Source organism: Esox lucius, chromosome 8, assembly GCF_011004845.1.
Source record: "Esox lucius isolate fEsoLuc1 chromosome 8, fEsoLuc1.pri, whole genome shotgun sequence".
Classification (NCBI taxonomy): Eukaryota; Metazoa; Chordata; class Actinopteri; order Esociformes; family Esocidae; genus Esox; species Esox lucius.
In genome coordinates this window covers 20,834,913-20,855,673 of record NC_047576.1, presented here as the reverse complement: position 1 = coordinate 20,855,673, position 20,761 = coordinate 20,834,913, and the positions used below count along the sequence as shown (strand labels likewise).

The following is a 20,761-nucleotide window of genomic DNA, read 5'->3' as shown; positions in this document are numbered from 1 at the left end:
AGGTTCGGACCAAGCCTGTTCTGGCGCAGTCTCATCATATTTCTGATAATGTTTCCTCGGACTGCCAGTGGCCCACTTCCGAATAAGTAATAATCATCTGTCTAATGAGTTCAGGTTAGCCTGGAGATTTGTACTTTTTGGACCACCAAGTTGCAAACATGTTGAGCAAGCTGTGCAAAATAGGTGGGTTTTTTATTTTCAGTTGCCAACTGCAACTTTCCTTATTCTCAACCAGTCTAAACCAGGCAATCTACGCCACCTCCAACGGTCTGGAATTAAATCTGCTACAGTAGCAGGCTGCTGGCTCCTTGTAAATGCTCAGCAGAAAAGCAAGCTGACCGTTGGGTAAACAGTTTTTTCCCCCCTGTGCCCCTCTTTCTCTAATGAATGCCCCTCTGCCCCCCTCCACTCGGCATTGGCTGCCAACTCTTCTCCATTGGGCCTCTCCATCAGAACAATGAGGTGTAAGGCCTAGTTTCAGCAACTGTCACTATGCCACCCCGCCAAAACTTCTATCCCCTGCGTTCTCTCTTTTTCTTCTGGTCATTCTGTCCTGTCCTATATATTTTCCAGAAGGTTCCAGCTCCTATATACTCGGACCTGCTCAGCCTGTCCTCTTCTCTGCAGTCCCTTAAGCCCAAAACGGCCAACAGAACAATATGGTTCTGTGATCCTCATGCTAGGCACTGGCAGGCTTATTAACAGCCAGTGTAGATGCCCCATCTGCCTATCAGTCTGTTGGTTATACCATGATTAACCATGTCCTCATTAAAGACAGGGAATTTATTTGAGGTCTAAGACACTATGTGATCAGAGTATTTTATGCATTTACTGCTGTGTGATATCTAAATAGCTGGTTTGATTATTTGCTACAAAAGGGAGGCTGGCACACGTGCTTCGGAACCTGGACATGTCCAGACATTGAGCTAGAATAGAGCCTCCGTAACGCATCGGCACACTACTGTACCTGTAAACATTCAGCGCTGTCGCTCCAGAAACAAAATGCAAGGCAAGGACACACACAGCCGTGTGTTCCTTCAATTGTTCCTGGCTGTCCTGAGAGCGGAAGTGAGGGAGCCTTCGGGAGGCCTCTATATTTACAAAAGCGAGGTGAAGTTGTGGGCTGTAACAGTTGGATAATCCTGCTACATGCTCTCTCTTAGCTGCAGGCTTGGGATCTCCTCTGTCGCAGCGGGAGTTAAGGCCTGATGAGCATGAAACATGTTGCCTGGTGCATCTTCACTACAACACAGTAGCTCCTAAGTTAGTTCTGCCTGGGGATTCAAATCTTCAGCCCATTACGTTCTGTTTTGTTGCTGGCCCTGAACACATTTATCTGGTGGGATTTAGCAGGTGATCATCTGAAATGAAATTATATATTCTTTCTGTTGCACGAAGGTGCTAGAAGAAGGCCCTAGAGAAGGCCCTAGAGAAGGCCCTAGAGAAGGCCCTATTTAAGGTCCCTGGCTGATGCTGATACATCACTGTTGTTAGTCTTTCAGATCCGTGCCACAGGCACTTACATGTACTTACATTTGTAATACATATTTTTTATTATAGATATATATAAGTACAATCATTAACTTTATGCTCAATAGAATCTTAGCAGACTTATTTCAAGGAGGCCATGTCTCCAAATATTAATTAGCCAATTAAATCGCATATATAACAGAACATCGTCCAATCAAATTGCACAAGACAACTAAGTTGGACATGCGCAGTTAAGCAACAGAAAGGCGGATGAAGTCAGTGGGTGTTTTCAGTTTAAGGTTTTTATTAAAAGTGTGAATTTCTACACTCCCCTGAGGGCCAGGGTTTTACAGGACAGCATTGGTTCAGGTAAGCGTTTTTTAAGAATTTCTCTTTTTCTAAGCATCAGCTTATAGTGACAATATTGCTGGCATATGAAGTAGCAACTTCATTTGATGCCCTCCTAATTCTAAAGGACGAGTTATGATGAGTAGCTACTTGGACTCTCAAGGTCATGTTTGCCTTTGCATTCCCATTTGAATGTGGAAAGTGGTTATGTGATTTACTACAGCAGTCTGTCAGTGACCAGCAAGTGGAAGCAGCTCCCCGGTTTATGGGGTGTTTGTTAACAGTGTCAATAAGTTTAGTTGGGGAACACAGGGATGTGGTGCTCATCACAAATGACACCCCATTGAGCGAGAAGGGAAGAAAGTGAGCCAGAGACTTGGCCAGGGATAGGATGCCTTGCATTTTTTTCCTCACTGTTGTTGAGTGGAAAAGTACAAACAATGTTTGGTTTCTCATTTGGGTGAGCCAGGCCGTCAGCAGCCCAGCCGGCCCAGGGCTGGCGCGGGGGGGGGGGGGGGGGGGGGGTGTAAGGGAAGTGAGAGAGGGAGACAGAGGAGGGACATGAAGAGCGTGCGGAAGGCTGTGGGCACGGGCCTGTGATTGGCTGTACGGGGTTGGCCACGTGACATCACCGGGGGGAAAGGGGGTGTTGGTGGAACGCAGTCAATAAAGAGGGACTGTTCCAAAGGCTCTCTACTGCAGAACAACACTTTTAACTACGCAACACTCTGCAATATTGGAGCCACATTCATCCAAATTCTGTCCCTGACCGTTTTCCAAACCGCAGGGTGCCTGGTCTGGAAGGATGCCAGGCTGTGACGCCACTGGAAACTTCCAATGATGTTTAGTCTGCTTGTAAGGGCCCCACCTCCAGCTCTTAGTGACTGCGGCTGGTACAGTAACAGTGGGCTTGTGTGGCTGCTGATTAAAATTCAAAGGACTGCAACACTCCTGACACTACTTTATCGACGTTATTCCACCCGAACCCAACCGCGTTTATTACGTCCTATTATGTAACCATCCCCTAGTTAAGCTGTGTGTCTCTGTTTGTTCAGTAGGGTTGAAATCGGTGAGTTGCTGGGTGTGAACATCTTTCCTCCTCGTCTGAAAAACTCATTAATTTTTGCTTTGTGACGTTTTTTGGGTCCTAACTGTTGCTTTGATGTTTGGGCAACACATCAGTGTTCCCATAGTAACTGGGAAGAAACCATGGGCCATTTCCTGGGAGGAGGGAATTCTGACCAGTGAATTGAGTACTGACCAGTGGCTGAAGACAGACTGTCGTCTCAGAGGCCCCTCTGTTCTGGCAGAGAAGTGTTTCTTTTTGTTAGTCAGTGTGTTTTCTAATGTCTGACCTCGTTCCCAGACGCTGCCCCCACCACCCAAAAACGCTCTGGTGGAAAACACATCGAACTTGGGTTTTGCATTGGGAAGACATTGTGCTGGGAGAATCACACAGAGCTTAGGATCATTTTTATCTAGAAATCCCTCATCTTCCAAAGCACCAGTTTTGTGTACAACATCAAGCTTCTAGGCTACACACCAGTGACCAGATTACGTTGACTATGGGTTGGGCAGCGCTTGCAAAACCCTGAAAAACTATGTAGGCAGCAGAGTGGCAGGAGTTTTAGTATTAAACACAAGCCTTGCGTATGGGCGGGCCTCTCTACTGTTGTGTATCTTTCACCGTTGTTATAGACTGGAATGGTTGACGGGGTATAATCCACAGAAAACCTAATGGCAAAATGGGACATTGTTTTCTTTTTGCATTTCACCATTCATTTATCCCATGAGTGATTTTGGAATCGCTTCAGATAAGGTCTGTGTTTTTAGGCTTACCTTGTCTCTGCGTTTATTTTCTGATTTGAAAGAATATATCAAGTTCTGTATCAAAACAAAGGTTCTTCAATATCAGTGCAATTAAGAATTCTACGGTCCATATCCTTTGTTCAGTACCCTCTGTCTTTAAAAGAAAATTTGATGTATTGGCTGAAAGTACTTTTGGCTGCGGCTGCTTCATGTTTTGCTTATCTGAATATACCCCCTATAAAAAGATGATATTCAATAAGTGAAACTATTTCAAATGCCCATAACTGTTTTTTTAAGGAAACCAACAGGATAGAACAGAACTCTGATCAAACAAAGGCTTAATGAAAACACACACAAGCTCCCACATGCACGCACTCCTCATTCAGTTCCCAGGCTGACCCCTCTAGGAATGTGTTACAGGAAGCTTGTGTAAACATTGAGAGCTTCTATGCACATTCACCTTTCTTCTAGCTAACTGTATTTGTTTAGTTTATTAAAAAATGTTTTACTATTTCACTTTAATTCTGCCCTAGTGGTTTTTATCTTCATCTCAAAACTGTGCCAATCTCTGTTGTCATGGTCTCATCATGATCACATGCTTTTGCCACTCAGTCATGTAGTCTATATGGAAGCCTTTCTCATCACTTTTTTTACTTTTGATTCCACATTTTCAACTAGTACTGTCCTCTTACCTCAGTGTTAGTTAGGTGATTCCTTACTTTTTGTAGTGTCATCAAGCTTAACACTAAGCTGTAGGCAGTGTTATTTTCATTTTTTTCAGGGAACTCTACGGGTATTATCTTTTCCCGGTCATTAGTGTGAGCTGAGATCCACTTTGAGGGGGATTCTATTTGTCATCTTGCCTCTGATCGGAGTCTGACTCTGTGACTTTCTGTTTGAATTACAGCTGACTCCTGACCCACTGTCATGTGACGTCAGTGTTCAGAACCACCAAACTGCGCTCTCTGTCTCTGACCCAGTGTTTCCAACCCCCCCTCCCCTCATTTTCTCCCTGCAGCCTCGGCCCCAGTAAACAGCGTGAGTAGACGCCGCGCCCCCTCTGTGGCCCCCCAGTTGTGGGAGAAGCGCAACGCCACCGCCATGTCGAGCATCACCATAGACCCTGAGCTCAAGCCCGGGGAGTTTGTCATCAAGAGCCTGTTTGCGGAGTTTGCCGTGCTGGCAGAGAAGAAGATTGAGGTGGTGATGGCCGAACCGCTAGTAAGTTACCGCAATCTGAGAAGGAGGGGCCCAAATACAGTTACTGTCCAAACCACACCCCTGTCTTTACACTTGAACATGAGTGCGTCGTGTGTGTCCGTGCACTTGTTTTTCTATACTTGTGGGGACAAAATGTCCCCATAAGTATAGTAAAAACATACCTCGTGGGGACATTTTGCATGACCCCATGAGGCAAAAGTCATTTTCTGTATCAGGGTATAGGGTCAAACTTACAGTTAATTTTAGAGTGAGAATTGGGGGTTATTTTAAGGTCCAGGCATTGTTGGTTAAATTTAGGGTTAAGGTTAGGCATTACATCTAGGTAAAGTTGAGGCATAATTGTTACTTCATTGAAGTTAGGTTTAGATTAGGGTTAGGTTAAAGCAAGGGAGCATGCAAATTTGTTTTCAGGTCCCCATGAGGATATAAAAACAAACGCGTGTGTGTGTGTCTCTGGAGTCTGAGAATTGAGGCGTATGCATTCCAGTTTGATTTCCCAAAAGTTTCGTGGAATCTGGAGCTTTTTTTGGTCAGATAGCAGGATTCTGTGGGAAGTACGAATAAGACTTGGAGCTTATTTGCTTTACATGGGAGCGAATAAAACGATAGATGTTTATCTTAGTTTGCATAATAATTTCCATAGTTTTTAAATTTATACTGGTGTGTTTGAGAGGTACTATGCAGGATTGAGCGTGTCAATTAGGGGAAAATCAAGCAATATTTGTGCACCATGCAGAGGAATTTGATACAGTTCCGAAGCAATTGGTGGGGGTCTCTATCCAAAATGTGGTGCACACTACTTCGGAGGTTGGTGTCTCCAGCTATCGATATGTGGAAGTTAACACAACAAAATAATCAAAAATCTCTAGTCTTTGATATGTCTCTGAAAATGTAGTCCTAACTTAAATAAGCCCTAACTAGGGAGCAGGGGTGTGTTTTGAAGGGGAAATGTTTATTCACCCTGGAGAAGAGAAGCTGGTTGTTTTTTGTCCGGTGGTCAGCTTTGCTGTCTATTTACTCAGGCTGGCCCCAGGCTGAAAGCAGATCTTCAGCATCAATGACTAGGTCCCATATAGAGCCACAGTCTCATCAGCTGTCTCACCTGGCCTCACGTCCACTGGCCTGCTGATAGTAATGACAACAAGCTGTAATGTTAGGAATCCTTGTCTTTCCATTGAGGACTTGTCTGACTGCCCAGTCTCTCCCTTTCCCTTAGGAGAAACCCTTATCACGGTCCCTTCAGAGAGGGGAAGATGCCCAGTTTGATCAGGTGAGTTGTAGTGCATATGCGTGCGCAGATGTGCCGTACCCCCCTACATACATACACACGCCCACACCTCACATCCATACAGTAGTTGAATTCTCCCAGCTCCACCCAATCAGTCCCCACTCAATAACCCATCCGTCTGTTCCACATCTCTGACCGTTGCCTGCAGACCCGAACAATGGAGCTGCTGCAGAGTGCTTTGTTCAGCACAACACAAAGCCAACGACGATACAGCGTTCTATAGATCCTACTGCCTGCCTCAATTGTGACTGACTGATACTGAGGGACTGGGGTGAGACTGACTGGGGACAGACCGACGGGCTGACTGATTTGAGTGAGACTGACTGACTGGGGTGGTGGTGAATGGTACTACTGGGTCATCCTGGTCAGTAAATCTTGGAATGCGTCCGTCTAGTACAAGGACGGCACTGAGGAATATTCCATAACTCTCAGTCCTGGCATCCTTCAGCCAGCTCCTTCACTAGTTACTGTACCCCGCTGGGAACGCTTTGTTACTGTACCCCGCTGGGAACGCTTTGTTACTGTACCCCGCTGGGAACGCTTTGTTACTGTACCCCGCTGGGAACGCTTTGTTACTGTACCCCGCTGGGAACGCTTTGTTACTGTACCCCGCTGGGAACGCTAGTTACTGTACCCCGCTGGGAACGCTAGTTACTGTACCCCGCTGGGAACGCTAGTTACTGTACCCCGCTGGGAACGCTAGTTACTGTACCCCGCTGGGAACGCTAGTTACTGTAGCCTGCTGTGAATGCTAAGCTTGACATGCATAGAACTTAGTCTGAATGTGTGTTTTCTCCTGTGCACCAAGTTGGACAAAAACAACTCCTGGGGATACCTTTGCATTCCCCTCTGCTGACCAGCATGCTGAGGCGTTGATGCCAGGGCCTGTTGTTGGCCGTCGTGCCTCCATAATGACTGATGACTGACTGTACAGCCACTGCAGAGCCCTGTGCTGCGGCAGCTGTAGCGCTAGCAGCTCAATAGGATGGGATCTCTGTGTGCTGGACATGTCACCCAACACCACACTCCCAATCGATACATCCTGTACTGTACTGTATGTCACCCAGTGATTAGGTCACCCTCTTCCCCTCACTTCTCTCTCCCGCTCCCTTTATCCATTTCCTCCCATCCTCATGTCTCCTTACGACAGAGTGTCATCTCTGGTACTTCACTGGGCTGTCTACATAAAGCATTGCCCCTCAGTCTTTGTGTAATGATCTGTATAATGTGGCTGGTAAAAATATTTGCTCTGGGGGGGTTGTGTGTTTGTGTTGTTTATGTATTTGACCTTTATGTACATTCTCATGCTGCTTGGAGCCTGCTGTACTTCTGATAAGCTTTTATAAATATAAATAGTTGTAAAACATGTGGTTAGAATTCGGAGGTATAATGGAGGGATGCAACGGTAGGAGTTTTTAGTTTCCCCTCTCTTGGTGGGAAGCCTTTAGGGAGGTTTCCTTCAGAGATGTCATTGCAAAATCGTCCATTGGTTGTTAAAGATGGAGTGTGTTACGGTTACTGGGATTGCTGCATTTTTGGGACACTGCTATGGAGTAAGGTTTGTCAGCCCTCAGGAGCCCCCTAACGGCCTGCCCCACGCAGTTGCCTGCCTTACCTGTTCCCAGGCTACGTGTCTGGTTCCGTGGATCTGAATCCACATCATGCGTGTAGTCTGTAATAAGGATGTTTTGGAAATTATAGGAAAATGCCTGGCATATTGTAACTCTGCGTGTGCATATTGAACCGTAGGGGGCGTACCGAACGGTTTGATTACACACCGTGTACCGCTGTGTCCCTAGTGTAAAGTCACATCAGTCTTTACTGCTGTAATTGTGTTGTAAACCGGTTTATCATAGTAACAAGGCATTTTGGAGGTTTGTGATACATTGAACGCCTTTGACCATGGCGAATGCTTAAATACATCATATATGAAAAAGTGACCATCGAAATGTGTGTCTGTTCTCCTCCTGCAGTTAATAAGCTCTATGAGCTCCGTAGCGGAACACTGTTTGCCCTCCCTGCTGCGAACACTATTTGACTGGTATCGGCGGCAGAGCGGCACTGAGGATGAGTCCTATGAGTACAGGCCTCGCTCCAGCACCAAGTCCAAAGGGTATGATGCTCCTCCCCCCTGCTCATCCCTCCCTCCCGCCCCTCCCCACTCCCCCTCACTTCCCACTCCCGAGCTAATGATCTCCAATGGTTTTACTTGGTTGTAAATCTCTCGCTCTCTCTAGGGATGAACAGCATCGGGACAAAGACTACCTGTTGGAGCGGAGGGACTTAGCCATAGATTTCATATTCTGTTTAGTTTCAGTAGAAGTGTTAAAACAGGTGAGTGTTTTTTCCACCGTGCTGGTGGTGTGCTGCCTAGTGTGTTGAGCTAGGCCTTTCCGCCAGTGTGGCAGGCTTCATGCAGAATGCACCGTCACTGCAGTGTCAGCATACTACAGCGTACCGAGCCATCCACAGCATGCACGCCAGCAGCAGACAATCCACATCCAAGCCAGTAGAACGGACCTGGGCTTAACACTCTGCTTGGTTGTCCTTGGCCCCAGTAGGAAGCAGAATGAATGGTAGCAAAGAGAGACCGCGTGAAGGGAATATCAATGTGCCTAATATGACTGTTTTTATGTTTGCTGCACAGATTCCTCTTCATCCCGTGCCAGATGTTTTAGTACATGAAGTTCTGAACCTGGCATTCAAGCACTTTAAACACAAAGAGGGGTAAGATACCAATACACACATGCACTAGTGCGTGCACCCATTGTCTCACCCACACACAGAGAGACACCACACTTGTTTAATTATAATAAGACGCCAGCAGTCATTAATACACATACTACAACCATAGCACCATTCAACTGTAAGGTCAAATTGAGTGTGGAAAAAGCAAAGTTGCAGTTTATTTTAAGGTTTTCTCACCTACTAGTCTGTTAGTCTGAATCAAAGTTGATACGTTTGTTTTCAATTCTTATTGAATCCGATAGGGTTTTCTTACTGCCCTTGTAAACAAAAACCATGTGGTTGGCAATGGTTTTGACTGGTCAGATATTTCACTTTTTCCTCTGACCATCATTATGCTAGCTAGCCAGTGCTTGACCCTTTGTACTGTACATAGCTGGTTCAATGTTGACAACTGCCCTAATAATCCCACAATATACATTCCTATTTGTGTTGGATTGTATTCTCGCTTAAAATGAACTGCGCCAGGGCTCATTTGAATGTCGCTCGACACCACATTGGTTCAAGTGGACCAGGGTGGAGGTATTTGGAGTGACCCTAGGTGTGATTTGTGTGTTCTCACCACTTCAAACAAACTACTTATGGGCTTGTTTACATTATGAGAGAGAGTAAAACGATACTCTTATATTGGTGTACATAATCATTTCCATAGCATTTGAATTTACACCGGCATGTTTGAGACTACGTAGGATAGTGTCCATCAGTCGCGGTCACAATTGATTACTGTGTTTGCACTGCCCACAAACTTTATACTAGCTACATACAGTAAACCAAACATAAAGCCTAAAGGAAAATACAGGCGCATTGGCTGAATTGTCCGCTGAGGCAGCTAATTCACCACCAATGCGTTCCTGTTTACATTGTGAGATTTAATTTCCAGTGATATACCTACCATGTCGACATCACTGTTTTACGCTATCTTATGATCTCCCACTTCTTCTAGCTAGGAAATAGATTTACGTTACAGTCTGCCCAGACTAACTCACACATTTATGAACAGAAAGGCATTGCTTAAAAGTAAAATTTCCAGACAATGCTGGATCCGTAGCTTAGCTGGTTAAATAAAATGAAAATGTCTGCACAATGCTCTGCATGCCTGTCTTTAGTAATTCTGAAATTCTGCCTGGTAACTATTCATTGTCCAATAGCATAGTGCAGTAGTTCTTAACCCTCTCCTGGGGACCCAGCCATCTCACAGTTTTTAATTCTAGCCCTGATTCATCAGGTAAGGGCTTGTTAATTAGACAAATAGTTTATTAATCTAATAGATGGAATGGCTGGGGGGTCCCTAGGAGAAGGTTAAGAACCACTGGCATAGTAGTTAGAGAGATGGACTTGCGGGCACAACATCTTAGATTGGAATCCCCATCCTCCTTCTTTTTTGGTACTTACCCTGGACTCCTGTGTGTAACTTCCTAGGTTAGAACCCCTGGCTTGTTGATGTAATTGCCCTTTTGCCTTTATAACACACTGCCAACCTTTTAAATGATATTGCAATGCCATATTGACAATCTCATTGTGGCTATGAATTAAAATCCTGTTCCAGAAATGAACAGAATGTCATGGCTTAATGGTTCCCAAGGTTCTGGTGTGATTGTGTTCAAAGCAGAGCTAAAGTCCACAAATAGGACCCTGGCATAAATTCCTGGATTATCAGCGTGTTGTAGGATGAGAAGCAGGCCCATTTTAACTGCTTTGTCCCCCACTGACAAAGCTTGAATGTATTTCATGAAAATTGGCTAAAGTGTGGGTGATCACCAATATGGCATTTTAAGATCATTAAAATGCTTGCATGTTCTTATGTTATGAAGTCATGGTAATGACCAAAAACATGTCTACTGGCCACTAGGTATCAAGACTTGGCCCATAAATATCTGCTCTTCGGCCCCCCTCCCTGTCTCACCACTGTCACGTCTACCCACGTCACCACTGTCAGGTCTACCCACGGCCAGCTGAACTTGTCTTGCCCAGTTTTTCTTTCTTGCTTCACAAACGTCCGGAAGATCTTTCAAATCCATGCCAAGCGTTCACTGGTCATGCTGAATTTGTTGGAAGTCAAGTAGAGCATTTCTGCTTCCTTGACTAAGTACGGTTATCCCCCAACGACAACACTACTCAGTATCTGCATGATCTGTCTTGCCCTTTTATAGCTCAATGGTCCTGTGCGGCGCGAGGCTCTTGCCCATTTGTGAACTGCAGCTGTCAGGCTTGAGGTGATTTATGATCTGACAAGAAACCGAGCCTGTGCTGGTGCCTTAAAAGGTCTAAGATTGATTCGAATCATGGGTTTTTAAGAAAAACACTAGTTTGAGTTGAGATTGTTGGTGTTTATTCTGTTGCTCAAAATAAATAAATGCATACTACTCAAATGAAACATCTGCCATCCATGATCTCTAAGGAAATGTACATGAACCTTCTATGAAATGAAGTTACGAAGTACTGCAAGTTTATACATTTGATATAGTGCAGTGTCATCTATTGCTGCCTGTCTCAACCTGTTACAACCTGTTACATCTTTTTCCACATGTTTAAATATGACTGACCCACTAATAAGTGAGTATCAAACAGGTGTCTCAAAGGAAATAACATTTAGACATCTCGACTAGAAAAATCTTGGTTGACCAAAAGCCGGTTGACTAAACAATTGGCTGGTCAACTAAATGGTGTCAGCCTTAAGGGTAGTTATGAAGTGGAAATATCTCCATAATTAATCAGGAATGCAGACTTTGCTTTTTCTCTGAAAATTGACATTTCCAAATGAATTCCAAAGGAATTCTTAATACATTTTGACACATTTGGCCATTTTTGGTTGGTTAAATTGGGAGTACACTTTGACTGCCAAATAAATATTTGGGAGTCAAATTATTCAATTGGGAGTCAAATGAAATAATTGACTCCCAACTGAAGTGGAATAATTGTTGCAATGTGTTTTCAGATGGCAACATAAGTGTTATTATATCAGTTGGTAAAGAACACTGTCATTCATCAAGGCTAGCTTTACATTTGATGATGTCTGTCCATTTCAGGTTTTCTGTACTTCAGTGGTGTTACTTTCAATTGTCCTATATTTTTTCAATTCTATAGATTCTGTGTACGTGTCGACATTTCCATAAATTCAGTGAGGCAGTTTGTTTCTAACTTTGTGTGCAAATCACATGCATAATATTGGTGTAGCTCTACACAGTGCCACACCCTATTTCCCAGTGTTTTGGTCTCTGCCCGCGAGTCACTCATTACGTTGTGTGTTTGGATTCCGGTAGACTGGCTTTTATGGCCAGTGTGAATGACTTAGTCTGCCCACACTGTTTGTCACTTAAGGAAAACCGTCACCACATTTTAAGAAACTTAAGTTAACATTCACACAGGCTGCTCTGAATCCCACAGTTTATTGCCACACGCTTCAGGTTTTCCAAAGTTCCGCTGAAGCTTTTGTCTCAGGACTTTGTTTCTTTATTAGTTTTGGTGTATGTTTGTTTTAAGCTGCTCCTCCACAGGTCTGTTGATGTTTTTGGGTCAGTGTCTTCACACCACCAGATTCAAATATCAGGAGGGCTCGTTGTCTGTGCGTGGGTGGATAATGGATGTGTTTTTATTGAAAGGTACTCTGGCCCCAACACTGGCAATGTACACATCATTGCTGACCTGTATGCTGAAGTCATTGGAGTGCTCACACAGTCAAAGTAAGAGTTTTTCCCCTAACCTAATTAATTGAACATGACACTTCTGTTTTGATCTTAAATTATTAAGTTTTTTTTTTATGTAGTATTTTAAAGTTGTCTCAGTGTTTTGTCCCAGAGTGAATAGCTTCTGCTTTGGGCAAATGCCAATTAAGGTTCTGATTTAGCTGTAGAAACTGTCATATCCTTCTGAAATTCTGAACAAAGAATTTGTTTAAACAAAGATGGAGTGCTGAGTGTGTGTGGGGGGGGTTTCTCTCCAGGTTCCAGGCGGTGCGTAAGAAGTTCATCACAGAGCTGAAGGAGCTGAGGCAGAAGGAGCAGAGCCCCTATGTGGTCCAGAGCATCATCAGCCTCATCATGGGCATGAAGTTCTTCAGGGTCAAGATGTACCCAGTGGAGGACTTTGAGGCCTCCTTCCAGTTCATGCAGGTCACTACTCGTGTGTCTTAATATTCATTTAAGCACACCTTGGCAAACCGTACCAAAACACGAACAGTAGAATATTAGTTTCTTTTTGGCAAGTTGATTTTAGTTGCACTTGATTTCCAAACCTTCATGTTTAGTGGATTCAACCATGTCTTGGAGCTACAGACCTGGATGTCCTATATTGGATGGCTGTACTGTACACCACTATACTTGTGATGTTACCTGAGTGGCTGAGTACGGTGGAGCAATGACTCTCTGCTAAACGACAGCCAGGATGAACGTTTTACTGTGACCCTTTTGTTTGAGCTCAGCACCTCTTTGTAGCAGAGCCTCATAAAGCCAGATGAGTAACGATCAGACAGTGGATCCCTGTGCCAAGAGCCCTGAACGGAGCAGTGCCTTTTCATTAAGCTCAATTCGGCAGTAAAAAGCTCACTCCATATGCTCCCCTCTTAACAAGACCTGATTTCCCAGCGCATTAATGGAACATGCTGGGTACTATGCAGTGGTTTATAGGTGGCACCACATCTTGCATCTGATGTGTTCTGCTTGTATACCGAAATCTGTCTTAACGGTTTTTCAGCTTGTTAGTTGGTTTTTTGTTGGTGTGTTTCCCCCTCTGTCCTCACCCGTGTTCCTGTCTTCCTCAGGAGTGTGCGCAGTACTTCCTGGAGGTGAAGGATAAGGATGTAAAGCATGCCCTGGCTGGCCTGTTTGTGGAGATCCTTATCCCTGTTGCAGCTGTGAGTACCAACCAGACAACGGAACATTTAAAAATAGGGGAAAGACCCACATTCCTTTGTTTGTTGTGGCTCAACAAGTTAACATTGGCATTGAGCCTTTCTGTTTATGGTGTATTACACTTTGTTACCAGGGAAGCACACTAATGACTTACCATAGGTGGTGGTGAAGTGCACTATATAGAGAATAGGGTGTTGTTTAGGTCTCCCATTGAATGACCACCCTCATTTGCTTCCTCTTCGCAGGCAGTGAAGAATGAAGTCAACGTGCCGTGCCTCAAGAACTTTGTTGAGATGCTCTACCAGACGACCTTTGACCTTAGCTCCAGAAAGAAGCACTCCTTGGTAAAGTTAGCTTGTTGTCGCCATCCCGCCCTCGTTTTTGTTTTGAGTATTTACTTTTGTCATTTCTGTTTGTTTACTCTCAATCTTCTCCCTCACATCTCTTTCCAACGTTGCTTTTCCCTCTTTGTGCCATGGTTGACTTGTGCTCTCTCTCCTCCAGGCACTGTATCCTCTGGTGACGTGTCTGCTGTGTGTCAGTCAGAAGCAGTTCTTCCTCAATAACTGGCACATCTTCCTCACAAACTGCCTCTCTCATCTGAAGGTACACAACACGATCCCCTCAATCACTTCTCCAGCAGCCAGTAAACAATATATAGTCTTCCATGAAAAACATACATTTCATAGGACACCCTTGGTTTCATTTTTAAAGAAAGCGGTTTGCCTAAATGTTGAAGTTTAGTGGGACGTAATGAAAATGTACTAAAAACTATATTATGAAAAGATAATCTACAATGCCTATAGCATTATGGTGCTAAAGAAATGTTTTGGTCAAATGAAATATGTTCATTGCATAGCGAATTCTATCATGTATTACTGCTACCATGACAAAAATGGTACTGTTCTAACATTATGTTCTTTAGCCCAGGTAAGTTGTTGTCCTAGGCTGTATTTGCACACGCAGCTAAGTTCTGATCTTTTTTGGGGGGCTTGAAGGGTGTACCTCAATGATCATCTTCCTTCTCCCCTGTACAACAACCCCCGCAAACCAATCACAAAGCAAACAAGCCAATCAATCATGCTCCTCTCCTCTCCTGCACCATTCTCCAGCTAGTCCAGCCCGAATGAACTGTTCTGTGACTGTCTCCACGCTCCTCAACTCTGAATTGATTCCCTTTGTTTAGATTGATTCCCTCTGATTCCATGTCAGATATGGGCTATAATTCCTATTGCTTTTGTGGTGGTAATTCTCTGACAACTCCGTTGTTGAGCTCTCTTTGACCAATCAGGTGGTAATTAGGTTGCTTTTGATTTCCTGTGAGATTAGATTCCCTTTGATTCCTGGGTTTTAATTGACCTTTAATTGGTGTTTTAGAACAGCCTATTGGTGGTAATGCCATCGAAATTCCCATGTTTTTGTAGTCTAACCTTTATTCTCCTGGGCGCGGAGTTGTTTGGAAATGCATTTTAGGCCTTTTAAAGTGTGACGATCAGATTATCAGTTCAAATGCTGATTCAGTTTAGTGCCTTGTTTTGGGGGGAGCAAAACATGATACCTTTTTAACACAGTTTCTCCTTTAATAGTTTCTCTCCTAACCCTATCCACACCTACTTCTCCCTGGCTTTACCCCCAGTCTGTGTGGGTGTCTGGCTGTCAGATTGTTTGCGTCTTTCTGTCTCCGTTTTCTTTCCTTTAATTTTGATTTGCCATCTATTGGACATCTTTGACAAAGTATAAAACCTAAGAATGTCAAGGTACATGTCAAAATGTAAGCAATATATAAGTAATATTGTCTAATATTGCCACACAGGGTTTGTATAGTCTTACTATACAACATTGTTGGTGGATATTTGGGTTTTGACATGCGTCCTATTACTGCTGTTGTGTTCCATTCTTTGCCTCTCACTCTGCCTAATATGGGTCTGATTCAGGTGGATATAAATCAGTAGTGAGGGATTTTAGTCACGTCATTTTTTGAGTTATATTTTGTCGCTCTGTTCTCTTTCTAACCTGCATGTCTCCCCTCCCCACATCCTCACGCTCCTTGTCTTCTGTCGTTTTGTCTCTCTGACGTTGTCACTCGCTCCAGATGCCGTCTAACAACAGCATCAGAAAGCAGATTGAGACGCTGCAGGTGAGTTGGTCCAGTGTCATGAATCCCCCTTTTCTGAACGCCGTCCCGAGGGAATGAACCCCTTTTGCCAGGAGCAACAAGGCGTTAGACTGAAACTGGTTGTTGCCTTCAGCTGAAAATAAACAGGAGAAAAGATCGCTCAAAGTAATGGTTGGACACCGTTAGTTGGTTTTTGGATTCAACCAGAGCTCTAAGGCTTGGCTGTTGTGTATGTTTACAGCATTGTCCTGAGGGTGAGAACAGAGCGGTCTGAATCATGCTGACGAGTGAATAACATTCTCAGGCTTCTTCCTTTCTCCTTGATGGACATGAAAGTATGAAGCCTGGAAGAGGTTGTTGGTAGTTTTGAGGACAACCAGATGGATGTTGTCTTCAGAGGCCTGTGGAACGCCATGCAGCATTTCTTGTTATAGATGCTCAGAGGCTGTCCCCAGATACACCCAATTCTCTTATCGGCGTGGTTGGCTTGCGGCTGTGTGCTGCAAACTGGCAGCTCCATGGTCCACAGAGGGGTGGAAAGGTCACTGGGTACCCTTGAAAGATTCCTTTGTATTGGCTGTTAGCAGTGTTGATGTTGGAGCGCATGTTGCTGCCATGGGCTTAATTTACAGCGCTGTGTATTGCACCTGTAGTCACAGGTTCTGTGAACACTCAGCTGTACAAACACTACGCATTGGTTGGAACATCACAGACTACGGCTAGCATAACACTGTGTACCTTCTATAAATAACCAGACTCACTGAACATTATTTATTCTGTAACTGAAATAATTACCAGAATCTTTTCAATCAGTAGTGTAGGATGATTCATAAATCCGGAATGTAATTAGTTTGTACCAGATGTATGAATGCTGACATGTCATCAGATCTGAAGCAGGCTCATTATCTTATCACAGATCTGCTTTCTGTGAATCATATCATTACCGAGGCACTTTTCAAACGTGACTGAGACTTGAATCAAGCCTCATTTCGCCTCATCCAGGCCAACCTGATGGTTTGCGTGCCTGATCCCTGCAGACTGCTGTCTTTCACAGCAGGAACACGTCTCCTTGTCCTCTCAGATGGGTGAACACAGTGGGTTGAGTAGGCAGGCGTTCTAAACGTTCTCCCTCCGCCCCTTTAGAACAAAGATCCCAAGATGTCCCGTGTGGCGCTGGAGTCGCTCTACAGACTGCTGTGGGTCTACATCATCAGAATCAAGTGTGAGAGTAATACGGTCACACAGAGGTCAGTACTGGCTCGCTCCTTGGCAGGTCAAGGGTTTCACCTCTACGTAAAATGAACTGACCCAGTCAGAATCACAGTTAACAGTGCCCATATCACTCCTTTTACAGAACCAGAATCCCATTTATTCTTAAAGCTTATCATAGTCCTCAGTGTGTTTCTATTAAACTGTTATTCCCTCTTGTTTTCTGCAGCCGGCTGCTCAGCATTGTTTCAGCACTTTTCCCCAAAGGTTCCCGCAGTGTGGTGCCGAGGGATACGCCCCTCAACATCTTCGTCAAGATCATCCAGTTCATAGCTCAGGTATGTTTTAGGAAACCTCCATGGTCTAATGACTCCTGCAGGAAATTGCAGGGGAGTAGGTCAAGGCTTGTATCCTATACGTGATTATTGTTATGTTGTGGCTCGTTTTTCAGGAAAGGCTGGACTTTGCTATGAAGGAGATCATTTACGACCTCCTTTGTGTTGGGAAATCTCACAAGACCTTCACCATCAACCCAGAGGTATGAGATGGCTGAGGCTAGAGAAGACTGTAACATTCCAATCGTCCTCTGTTCTGGCAACCTAGGTCCTCTCTGACTGTTCTTTCATCTCTCTGCGTCTTTGTTTTCCAGAGGATGAATATCGGCCTCAGGGCCTTCCTGGTCATAGCTGACAGTTTGCAGCAGAAGGACGGGGAGCCTCCAATGCCAACCACAGGGGTCATCATGCCTTCAGGAAACACCCTGCGCGTCAAGAAGATCTTCCTGGCCACCACCCTCACTGACGAGGAGGCCAAGGTCATCGGTAGGTCGACCCCTCCAAGCTCCGCCCTGGTCACAGAAGGCCAGTACTACACGGCTGTGACTCAGGGATCACTGGCTTTGTTGCAAATTCCTGCATTTATACACCGATATTTAACGTTTACGTTAGTTGAGAAGTTAATCACCTTGGAGTTTGCACATTAAATGGGGTTTGATTTAATGTGTGTGTGTGTGTGTGTGTGTGTGTGTAGGCATGTCACTATACTACCCTGCCGTGAGGAAGGCCTTGGACAACATCCTACGTCACCTAGACAAGGAGGTGGGCCGTTCCATGAGCATGACCAGCGTCCAGATGTCCAACAAGGAACCTGAGGACATGATCACGTAAGTGCCTCTGAAATGTGTGTTTTACCAGGTGTGTTGGTCCTCTGCACATTGGTGAAGTCCCTCTTGTGTTGCAGGGGGGAGAGGAAGCCAAAGATCGACCTGTTTCGTACGTGTGTGGCAGCCATCCCCAGACTGATCCCAGACGGCATGAGCCGACAAGACCTCATTGAGCTGCTGGCCAAGTAAGGACCCTCCATCTCACTTCACTCCTCTCCGGAGGGAGTTGATCAGTCTTGCTGATGGTATCTGATTCCAGCATCACACGGTTTGTGTCCTCTGTCCCCCTGCCCAGGCTGACCATCCACATGGATGAGGAGCTGCGCGGCCTGGCCTTCACCACCCTGCAGGCCCTGATGGTGGACTTCCCAGAGTGGAGGGAGGACGTGCTCTCCGGCTTTGTCTACTTTGTTGTGCGTGAGGTCACCGACGTCCATCCCACGCTGTTGGACAATGCTGTCAAGATGCTGCTGCAGCTCATCAGCCAGTGGAGGCAGGCCGTCCAGACCAGCAACAAGAGCCACGAGGCCCAGGTCAGCTGAGGCTAGGTTTAATACCATGGCGTCTTCCGTGGTCCGGGTAACAGTGCCGTCCGCTCAGTGTGTTTCGTAAAGGTCTTCGAACACCTTGCCATTTGTGGCAGTAGGGCAGCTTGGGATTAGAGCATCAGGCAAATAACTGTCAGGTCTTCCTACGAGCAAGGCCGTTATTCGCTGTCAGGTTGTTGCTGGTAATGAGAACACGTCCTGCTCGAGCCCTACTGAACTGGTTCTGTACTGTAAATAGTTGTTTTATTGTGTAACAAAGTGTCCATGTGTGTTTGTGTGCTCCAGCAGGGCCCTGGCAGCGGTACGCCTCTCCCCCTGGAACGCTCTCCTCTGTGGGGGGTGCTGCATGTGGTGGAGGGCCTGGCTCTGGTGGTGCTGTGCAGCTGCCGCCCCGCCACCCGCAGGCTGGCCGTTAACGTCCTCAAAGAGGTCCGAGCCCTGCACACCGCTTTGGGAATCGCCAAGGTAACTACACGCTCTGGCAGGCGATGCGGAGATCTGAATGGAACCCTTGTACTGTGTAAGCATGTTTGTACTGTGTCAGTAATATTCAGGCGTCACTAACTTTTTCTGCCCACCAGGGAGACGAGGAATTGGCCATAGATGTTATGGACAGAGTCAGTGCGTCTGTGCTGGAGAGCTTCATCCACCTGACTGGAGCTGACCAGGTAAGATGGCTAAGCTTTTGTGGAATCGTGTATGCACAAACACATTGGTTTTACTATCAAGGTTAAGACCGGCAATTTAGTGGTCTTATAAATAAGTAATTTACCTAACCTTAAAATCAATAACCCAACTTTAAAGCCTCATAATCTAACCATAACTCTTTAACTTGACCCATAATGCCTCAATTGAAGCGCTAACTTTCTGTCCTGCAGACCAACCTCCTTTACTGTCCCAGCGGTATTGACCTGCAGACGCTGGCAGAATGGAGCTCGTCTCCTATCAGCCACCAGTTCGACGTGGTCAGCCCGTCGCACATCTGGGTGTTTGCCCATGTGACGCAAGGTCAGGACCCCTGGGCCATAAGCCTGTCCAGCTACCTGCGCCAGGAGCACCTGCCCAAGCATTGCCCCACCGCGGTCAGCTATGCCTGGATGTTTGCCTACACACGCCTCCAGTTGCTGTCTCCACAAGTGGACATCAAGTATGTCACCAGGCCCGTTTAATGGACCTCTCTCGTGTGTCTCACGTTTACGTTTTTGAAAGGCCACTCAGAATGTGTTTGCAATCTGAGCGCTAGGGTGCAGGATGATGTCACCCTCTCTCATGTATGGGGACAGAATGGCTAACACCATCGCTGAAGGATGACATCATCCCATTAAATCCCGGCCTTGTATGAAGTTATGGGCCCTTTGGGGACAAGAGTTGGTGCTTGTGTATATGGGTATTATTTCAAATATATTTTCATATCACCTATCAGGAAATCACCTCTGACCTTTGCTCTCTGACCTGTGCCCCTGCAGCAGCCCTATAAATGCCAAGAAGGTGAACAGCCTGAGCAGCAGTAGTGACTCATACGTGGGGCTATGGAGGAACTACCTTATCCTCTGTTGCAGCTCCGCCACCTCCTCCCCCAACTCCTCCTCATCCTCCACCTCCGGCTCCGTCCGCTGCTCCCCGCCTGAGACGCTGGCGTCCACGCCGGACAGTGGCTACAGCTATGACTCAAAGGTCGGATATTGGGCCTTTCATGTGGCTAGCAATAGGGCCCGTGGCAAGTTTCTCTTCCGATTTCCTCCAGTTGGAGATTTGTGAATGGTCTATTTTCACGTGGGATGTTTCTTTCTTTTCAGATTATTGGCACTCCGTCCCCCTCATCCCTGTTCAAACACGTCGTCCCGATGATGCGCTCTGAGAGCATGGACATAACAGAGTCTCTCGTCCTGGGTCTTGGCCGGACCAACCCCGTGGCCTTCAGGTGAGGACCTCTGCACGTTTGCTGACGGTCGTCTTATGGGGGTTGTCTGATGGTGTCCTGCTCTGTGTGTTACATGG

General features: G+C 45.6%; 1 protein-coding gene across 20 annotated transcripts in view; it reads left to right on the top strand.

Moving 5' to 3' along the window:
* Positions 1-20,761, top strand: part of fryl (furry homolog, like) — a 72,842-nt gene that overhangs the window by 27,332 nt on the left and 24,749 nt on the right. For 15 of the 20 annotated variants that reach the window (XM_020048996.3, XM_020048995.3, XM_010872181.4 and 12 more), the window contains 23 exons: positions 4,646-4,848; positions 6,065-6,118; positions 8,110-8,249; positions 8,374-8,470; positions 8,784-8,863; positions 12,481-12,561; positions 12,822-12,990; positions 13,638-13,730; positions 13,974-14,072; positions 14,233-14,334; positions 15,821-15,865; positions 16,988-17,091; positions 17,283-17,391; positions 17,505-17,591; positions 17,703-17,874; positions 18,083-18,215; positions 18,293-18,400; positions 18,511-18,748; positions 19,049-19,228; positions 19,345-19,431; positions 19,642-19,910; positions 20,230-20,437; positions 20,560-20,684. In XM_020048996.3, the coding sequence (XP_019904555.2) occupies positions 4,729-4,848; positions 6,065-6,118; positions 8,110-8,249; positions 8,374-8,470; positions 8,784-8,863; positions 12,481-12,561; positions 12,822-12,990; positions 13,638-13,730; positions 13,974-14,072; positions 14,233-14,334; positions 15,821-15,865; positions 16,988-17,091; positions 17,283-17,391; positions 17,505-17,591; positions 17,703-17,874; positions 18,083-18,215; positions 18,293-18,400; positions 18,511-18,748; positions 19,049-19,228; positions 19,345-19,431; positions 19,642-19,910; positions 20,230-20,437; positions 20,560-20,684 (2,900 nt within the window). In that variant the 5' untranslated portion in view covers positions 4,646-4,728. The remainder of the gene's footprint in view (positions 1-4,645; positions 4,849-6,064; positions 6,119-8,109; positions 8,250-8,373; positions 8,471-8,783; positions 8,864-12,480; positions 12,562-12,821; positions 12,991-13,637; positions 13,731-13,973; positions 14,073-14,232; positions 14,335-15,820; positions 15,866-16,987; positions 17,092-17,282; positions 17,392-17,504; positions 17,592-17,702; positions 17,875-18,082; positions 18,216-18,292; positions 18,401-18,510; positions 18,749-19,048; positions 19,229-19,344; positions 19,432-19,641; positions 19,911-20,229; positions 20,438-20,559; positions 20,685-20,761) is intronic. The other 5 variants (XM_010872187.4, XM_010872179.4, XM_020048990.3 and 2 more) reach the window with 2 other exon arrangements.